General features: G+C 36.3%; 1 protein-coding gene across 2 annotated transcripts; it reads left to right on the forward strand.

The window, feature by feature from the left end:
• The first annotated feature begins 1,312 nt into the window (after window positions 1-1,312).
• On the forward strand, window positions 1,313-7,788 carry LOC107832374 (NADP-dependent malic enzyme). Of its 2 annotated transcripts, XM_075251049.1 has the most exons (20): window positions 1,313-1,646; window positions 1,832-1,983; window positions 2,382-2,502; window positions 2,595-2,669; window positions 3,254-3,405; window positions 3,526-3,631; window positions 3,794-3,859; window positions 4,407-4,502; window positions 4,621-4,692; window positions 4,833-4,916; window positions 5,000-5,098; window positions 5,835-5,882; window positions 5,965-6,018; window positions 6,151-6,249; window positions 6,347-6,436; window positions 6,576-6,653; window positions 6,774-6,848; window positions 6,929-7,019; window positions 7,203-7,331; window positions 7,417-7,788. In XM_075251049.1, exons 4-20 carry the CDS (start codon window positions 2,649-2,651, stop codon window positions 7,503-7,505), a joined length of 1,449 nt encoding a protein of 482 aa, XP_075107150.1. In that variant the 5' UTR covers window positions 1,313-1,646; window positions 1,832-1,983; window positions 2,382-2,502; window positions 2,595-2,648; the 3' UTR covers window positions 7,506-7,788. The 2 variants fall into 2 exon arrangements, with proteins under 2 accessions (XP_075107150.1, XP_016515701.1); XM_016660215.2 differs by lacking the exon at window positions 1,832-1,983.
• Window positions 7,789-8,123: the final 335 nt, after the last annotated feature.

Below are 8,123 nucleotides of genomic sequence, written 5' to 3' on the forward strand. Positions count from 1 at the left end.
CGTCCAACTCTTATGTAGGATTTGAGGAGGTAAAAAGGCAAGCTAAGGATCAATCCCAAATTCTAGCAGTATAAGTTTGCTTTACTATTTTTTAAGGGTAAAATAAAAGTTTTAAGTTAAATTATTTTAAAATATACAAATATAATATTCTTCTTGAAATAACTATAAAGAAAAGTGTACAATATAAAATGGGACAGAGCTGGTGGGATTTTACAAATTTAAAACTTATACTCCCTTCTGTTTCAGTTTATGTGAACCTATTTAGCTCGACATTGAATTTAAGAAAAAAAGAGAACACTTTTGAGCTTGTGGTGCAAAATGAGGCACATATATTTTGTGTGACTACAAATTATTGGATAACGGTAAATTATTTTTCAAATATAGATTATTTTTTTTTTGGCACGAACTAAAAAAATATAGGTTCGTATTAATTGAAATGGAGAGAGTATATAGAAGTCGATAAAGCTATGGTAAAATATGAACATTTAATTTAAAATCATAAAACAATAAGTCGATAAAGTAGCTCAAGACTATTATAAACCTTTTTAGAGACATTTATTCTTTAACATTCTCCTGCACATATAATTCGGCTCTAAAATTCTACAAGTGAATTTCATTTTTTGGTCTTCTATTTTTGCTCGTTCTTTTCCTTTTTTTCTCTTTTTTTTTTAAAAAATGTAGGAATAACTCAATTATAAGTAAATGAGTTACCTGAAGTAGCTCGTCATGTCGAAACATGTTAGTGGCTCGCTGTGCTTATTGAAGTTTAGTTTTGATGTCGTGTAAAAATTGGGAGCATCCAACTAAATATATAATGGAGTATTTACTTTCAGCATTTTTATTAAATTTATTTTGCAAAAACCCTTCTTTTCGAGTAAAAAATCACCAAAAGAAAAAAAAAATTCAGAAAATGTTTGGGGGGCAAATATGTCATTATAAGGAAAGAAATAAACCGATAACGGCGAGCGAGGAATGAAAAGAATGGCAAGAAAGAAAGGTTCAAAACTGGTAACTGTTGCAACTACTTCCAGTCCTCACTTTGTGTAAGGCAACGCGGAATTCTCCGTCTCCTTCTCTTTCTCATAACACCTGTATTTTACTTATTCCTCTCTCACAATGATCTCATTCACCAGACCCTATTTCCTGGTACTCTCCCCTAACTCACTTTCTTTTTTTTCTTTTGGTAATACTTTCACACTATATTACTCAGCAGCGTTTTCAGTTTCACACTTAAATTTTTTAATTTGACATTGAAAAGTTGCATTCAAACATTTTGAATTTCATTGTTTCTTGGGTTATAAAAGGTGGGTTGTTCTGTTCTTGGTAGCAGAAGCAAAGAACATTTGTAGTTTTCTTGGGTATTTATTTACTCTTTCTTTTGTTGTCTTTGTGGGTTATTGTTGTTTCAGTTTGTTTCATTGGCAGAGAAAGGCATTGGGGTTGTTTTTATTGGGTCAAAGAGGAGGAGGAATATTAAAGATACGGGTAGTAATGGAGAGCACATTGAAGGAAATTTCATCAAATGGTGATTCTGTTCTTGATATGAAAGATAAATGTGGTGTTGCTGGTGGCGTTGAGGATACGTATGGAGAGGATAGAGCTACTGAAGATCAGCCTATCACCCCTTGGACTTTTTCTGTTGCTAGGTAATCTCTTCTATTTTTTCTTTAATTGTCTATGATCTTTTGCTTCATTTTGCTATGAACAACAAACCCTCTAATCCCACAAGTGGATTCTGGGGAGGGTAATATGTACGCAGACATTACTCCTACCTGGGTAGAGACTCATTTTGCTATGGTTTGTGTTAATTTATTTTTTGGAAAATTTTCAGGAAACCCGCAGCCGCTACCCTTCGGTGCGCGCTGGCTAACCTGCTCACTACGTAATAGTTCGCAAATCACACAGGAGATAGAAACTGCACTAGGCACACCCGGTGCGACGGGCTCTAACTGAGGAAGCTGCTAGTGAGGGAATCGATCCCAGGTCTCTCATGTGGGAGACCACTCACCCAACCAACTCATCCAACCCTTGCGGGCTGTTGTGTTAATTTATTAATACCCCAAAAGAATATTGTATTACTCCTTGTTTCATTATGTAAAATTTTAGTGGTCTTTGTAGATCACAAAATAAGGGATCTAATGTGTGGAGAGTAGTTGCAAATTGTGTTATTATCCTATTTCCCTTGGATTATCTGATTTTATTCAGTTACTTTCCTGTTCCAGGCGTAGCGTTTTACTTGTTACCCCTTTTTGTGGCTGGATTGACAAACTAATGAGTGTTTGGTTGTGAAAATTGTGAATTTAGTTTGTGTTATAGGCTGAGCATTGTCAACTTTATGTGATAACTAGTCCTTCCTGACAAATCATCTTTGTTGATTTCAGTGGATATAGTTTGTTACGGGATCCACACTACAACAAAGGGCTTGCCTTCACTGAAGAAGAGAGAGATGCTCACTATCTGCGCGGCCTTCTACCTCCTACTGTTTTAAGCTAAGAACTTCAGGTTATTCGATAATCCTTGACTTATAAACTTGAGTTCTCTGTTTCCATTTCCACTCATAATTAGACCGCTAAACCTTTTTCATCAAATATCAGGAGAAGAGATTGATACACAATCTCCGCCAATATCAAGTTCCACTGCAAAGATACATGGCCATGATGGATCTTCAGGTAATTTTACCTCTTCTGTAACATGTTAGATTCCATGTCAGTTAAATTTTATGAGGTTACATATTGGATCTTTTGTATGTTTGCATGGCAATCGGTGTAAAGTCTTGGATTTACTCCTTAAAGGATGTTTTTATGGAAGTAATCTACTTTAGTTTTTTTTTTTAATCTTATGACAATGGTAAGCTATCAAAAAAAAATAATGGTAAGCTATGCGTTTAAAATCTCACAATTTACCTATTGGACTTACCAATATAGCATGTCTATATGGGTCCAGAATTCGTGTCCTTTTCTCTTTGTCGTTTTTATTTTATCATGTGTGTAACCCTTTTTATGCCCTCTTAGAGCAAAGGCTGTAAACTACCACATCTATAATTTGAACACGCTAAATAATTTGGCATTTCTCAAGGACTGCATAAGAAACTATCTGGGGAAGAGTAAGGGAATACAATCTCCATTAATACGTTACTTGGCTGTTCTATAACCTAAGTTATTTCATGATGATTCCACTCTATGATCAGACTGATCGGTGATTCTGTGTCTCTGCTGCTAAAATTCTGCTTATAATTTGCTTTTGCAATTCGCAGGAAAGAAATGAAAGGTTATTTTACAAGCTTCTCATCGATCATGTTGAGGAGCTCTTGCCAATTGTATATACCCCAACAGTTGGCGAGGCTTGCCAGAAGTACGGAAGCATTTTCAGGCGTCCTCAGGGTCTCTTTATCAGCTTAAAAGAAAAGTAATTTCCCTTGTTCCTTTCTTTCTTTGTAGTCATCCATTTTTTCTGTTCCTTTTAATTGTACGTCAAATGCTCTTCTGCTCCATGTTAATGTACTTACCTTTCTACTGAAACTTTCAGGGGAAAGATTCTTGAGGTATTGAAAAACTGGCCTGAGAAGAGTATTCAAGTCATTGTTGTAACAGATGGGGAGCGGATATTAGGACTTGGTGACCTTGGCTGTCAGGTAAATCTGTCAAGTTCGTCTAGTTATCGGATTTATTCCCTAATCGCGTGTTATTTGAACAACTGGACAGAACTAATTAGAGAGACAGTTCTATCTCTACTTTACTTGTACACAGTTGCAGATGGATAACATCATTGACCAAAAGTTCCAAAATTGTTTCAGGGTATGGGTATTCCAGTTGGAAAGCTCTCTCTTTATACTGCTCTTGGGGGTGTTCGTCCCTCAGTAGTAAGCACTAGTCCAACTTTGTTTCTTTGTACACTTATCATTATCTCAAACTGATCTCATAATTAGTCCTTGTGCTTTTTGCATTTTGTGGATGGAACGCTTTACACTTCTTGAAATTTGCTTGCCTCCAAATTTCCCTTTTTACTATGCTTTCTCATACATGTCTGAGTGGAATTTTGGCTATTTCCAGCTTGTATTAATTTGGATGCTATCAGCCAATAAAAATTTGGCATGTTAAAGAAGATGAATACGTTTTCTCAGAGGATCTCCATCTATGTCCACAAAATTCTGTTTCTTCTAATGTCTATATCAAGTGGATCAGAATATCATGTGTTCTAACATCTTAACAGATTTCATCTTCTTGAAGTTTTAATGTGGTTTCCTTGTCTAAACTTGATATGGATCAGTCTTCAATGATATCTTCCAAACAACTAAAATGTTTAATATTTGTTGTATCAGTATGAGGGCTGATATTTATGACTACATTATATTGATTTCATTAGACAATCTGTGTCAGAAATTCACACTATTATTTTTTAATCTTCAGTGTCTTCCTATAACCATTGATGTTGGCACGAATAATCAGCAGTTACTGGATAATGAGTTCTACATTGGACTCAAGCAGAAAAGAGCTACAGGGCAGGTCTGATGATCTTTTCCATTCCTTTACTTTGCGTTGTCAGACTACAGATGAAATTAATGCAGTTGTCAAACTCTACCTTTCCGGAAGCTGAATTTTCATTCATGTTTTTCTCTTAAAGGAATATGCTGAACTTCTGGAGGAGTTTATGTCTGCAGTTAAGCAAAACTACGGAGAGAAAGTCCTCATTCAGGTATGTCACTAACTTTAAATATCCTAGTGCATTTGCTATCTTCTCCCTGCTTCCCCAAATATCATGAAGCACCAATCTGAAGAACTTTGTCTCTTCGGTTCACTTATTTATGTCCTAAAGTTGCCTAATAAATTTTTCAGTTTGAAGATTTTGCAAACCACAATGCATTCGATCTTCTTGCAAAGTATCGCACTACACATCTTGTATTCAATGATGATATACAGGTAGATATTGTGAGACTGACCGGCAACTTGAAACTTTTACCTTCTTTTTGAGTGGATTAATAATCCTTATACTTATTTTACAGGGCACAGCATCTGTGGTTCTGGCCGGGCTTATCGCATCTCTAAAACTACTTGGTGGAACACTGGCTGACCATACTTTCTTATTCTTAGGTGCTGGAGAGGTGAGATTCATCAACCATTTCCCCTTCACATTTTCTGGGTTATTTAATTGCTCTTCAAGAGTTTCATTATGTACTAATACTGTATATTGGTTTGGACTAGAACAGTAGTCAGATTTTATTCTACTTAAATTAGAAAGTAATGTGACACCTTATTTCCCGGCAAGAGCTTCAGCCTTCTCACTGTCCAACTAGATTAGCTTTTGCCTTCTTTTTTTTATAGTTGAAACAAGGGTTTACTACTTAACTTTACTTGCTTATTTCTTCAGAGTAGTTTATTCATATACATTTTAAGTTAATGGCACAAATTTAGGCACGAATTTATGTTTTTCCTTTACAACTCACCATTTTCAGTTGGCCATGATATTTAGACCTAGGACTTTATCTTCTGCTTTGGAGATTGATATAATAACTAACTTCCATCAATTACAGAAATGTCTGTTTCATTTCTTTGCAATCTAGAAGCCTAACTACCCATCTACTGGCAAAAGCCTGAGATGAAAGGCGGGCCAATACTGTCCATTAAGGCCATTAGTGCTGCACTGGTGCTAGTCTATCTGCTAAAAGAACTTTTTTCCTGGATTAACTAGACCAAGTGGATACCTATATACAAAATGGCCATATACATTGGGGATTTTGTAAATGTCATAAAAATACTGATCAAAATATCAATAAGAGCACATTATGTGTCAACGTTAGGAATCTTGTTTTTAACTTTCTTGTCTTTTGCTTCCTGAAGGCTGGAACTGGTATTGCTGAGCTCATAGCACTTGAGATAACAAAAAGGGTTCGAACTACTCTTCATCTTCTTTTTCTCATTTTTTCTTTTTTTGAATCTTCTGTACTAAATTTCTGGATTTGCCTTTCAGACTAGTGTTCCTTTAGAAGAAGCTCGAAAGAAGATTTGGCTTGTTGACTCTAAGGTATATATCATGATCTGACGTTCCAGTAAAATGCCACACGCAATAAATTGATCTCTACCTACATGCTTGAATATCATTTATGTTCGTATCAGCATCTCCTTTTCCCACAAACAGTTTTTTAATTTATTACAGGGACTGGTGGTTAGTTCTCGTTTGGAGTCCCTTCAGCACTTCAAAAAGCCTTGGGCTCATGATCACGAACCTGTTAAGGAACTTATAGATGCCGTCAAGGTGTGAAATTTGCGTCTTTCTATTGAAGCGTGATGTGACTTAAATAGATGATGGCAAAAAACACATTCCTTATCTCACTTTATTCTCCATTTGTTAGGCAATAAAGCCAACTGTTCTAATAGGAACTTCAGGAGTTGGAAAAACATTTACGAAGGAAGTCGTGGAGACTATGGCTTCTCTCAATCCGGTAGGTCTCCCCCTCTCTCACACATGCACATGCACACACAAATGAAATATGCATGCATAGACACTGCAATATAAGCTCCATGAATCATAGTCTACAATACAATGAAGTTTCTAATTTTGGCACAAATGATGTTCTCCAGAAACCTCTCATTATGGCTTTGTCTAATCCGACATCACAAGCTGAATGCACTGCTGAGGAAGCGTATACATGGAGCAAGGTAAATTCCAGTATAAAGCTTAGATAGCTCAGGGTTTCTACAATGTGCTAACTCAAGCCGGTAATTTTTTATGTACAAATTACTGAGCGCGTTACCTCTTTCCCTTTCGGCCACGTACAGGGTCATGCAATCTTTGCTAGTGGAAGCCCATTTGACCCGTTTGAGTATGAGGGACGGACTTTTGTGTCTGGCCAGGTGCTGCTCTTTCCCAATAGCAATTGACTGTTCTTGAGTAATAATTTGGATATTTACCCTTCTTTTGCTGAACTTTTCAGGCCAACAATGCCTACATATTCCCTGGATTTGGTTTGGGAATTATAATGTCTGGCACAATTCGTGTGCATGATGATATGTTACTGGCAGCCTGTAAGTATATTAAAGTCAAGAATTACGTATACTTCGAGTCTGATTTAGAATCTCATGTAATCTCTTTATCAGTTAATTAACATGTACTATAGATTGATGCTAATTTCGTAGGATGTTAGCGAAAGGAGGGAAAAGTCTTTTCATGCATGTAATTTGACTTCAATCATTTCTTTCATGAAACAGCGGAAGCTTTGGCAGCTCAGGTGACAGAGGAAGACTATTTAAAGGGACGGATCTACCCATCATTCACTAACATCAGAAAAATATCAGCCCATATTGCGGCCGAAGTAGCTGCTAAGGCATATGAACTTGGTGAGTCCTCCAAAGTGGTTTAACAAATTAAGCACCTAGCTCAAACTTGCTGATGATGAATCTTTAACTTAACCACTTTTTTCAGGTCTAGCAACACGTCTCCCTCGTCCTACGGATCTTGAAAAGTATGCTGAGAGCTGCATGTACACTCCAGTATACCGCACCTATCGCTAAACTGGGAATTTTGGCTGATATTTAATCACATTTCCGGCTATATTAGGAGCTTTGAGTTTTATTTTCAATTTTATTTATAGATGAAACATTTTGTATGCTACTTCCACAACCTAGTAGAGTCATTCATGTTTGTTAATAAATTTTGTTATTAGCAGTGAGAAAGGATGAGATTTCCTGATCTTACTCTCCTTTTTCTTTTCTTTTTGTTTTTTGTTTTAAAGAGTTAAGAGGTGAACATTGTTGGCCAGTTTATATTAGTAGAAGCAGAACTATTTCTTTGTCAGATGACACGCTTATAATAAATTCTGTTTTGCCGGAAAATATCTCTCTGTATGAAAAAAGCTGGAAACTGTATACGCTTCTTTAAGATCTCGCCGGAGAAAATCTGAAAATCAGAGGTTTGCTAACTCCGATCGAAAAACCAACCAAAACTCATCGGAATTAGAGATCTATGTCAAAAATGGATAGTGTTGTCAGAACCCTAGTTTTTGTCGTCCATATCTGCTGGAACTTCGATTGGTTAGATCGGGGAGTTGCCTCCATTTTCTCATATTGCCACAACGATGTATATAGCTATATTATACCTAATGTGAGACACTGACACTTTTTGAGTTTAGC

Source organism: Nicotiana tabacum, chromosome 1 (assembly GCF_000715075.1).
Source record: "Nicotiana tabacum cultivar K326 chromosome 1, ASM71507v2, whole genome shotgun sequence".
Taxonomy (NCBI): domain Eukaryota; kingdom Viridiplantae; phylum Streptophyta; class Magnoliopsida; order Solanales; family Solanaceae; genus Nicotiana; species Nicotiana tabacum.

Coding starts and splice junctions, on each gene's coding strand:
- LOC107832374 (XM_075251049.1), top strand. CDS start 2,649: ATGGCCATGATGGATCTTCAG. Junction 4,917..4,999: donor TATTCAATGATGATATACAG/GTAGATATTGTG, acceptor CTTATTTTACAG/GGCACAGCATCTGTGGTTCT. Junction 7,332..7,416: donor TGCTAAGGCATATGAACTTG/GTGAGTCCTCCA, acceptor CACTTTTTTCAG/GTCTAGCAACACGTCTCCCT.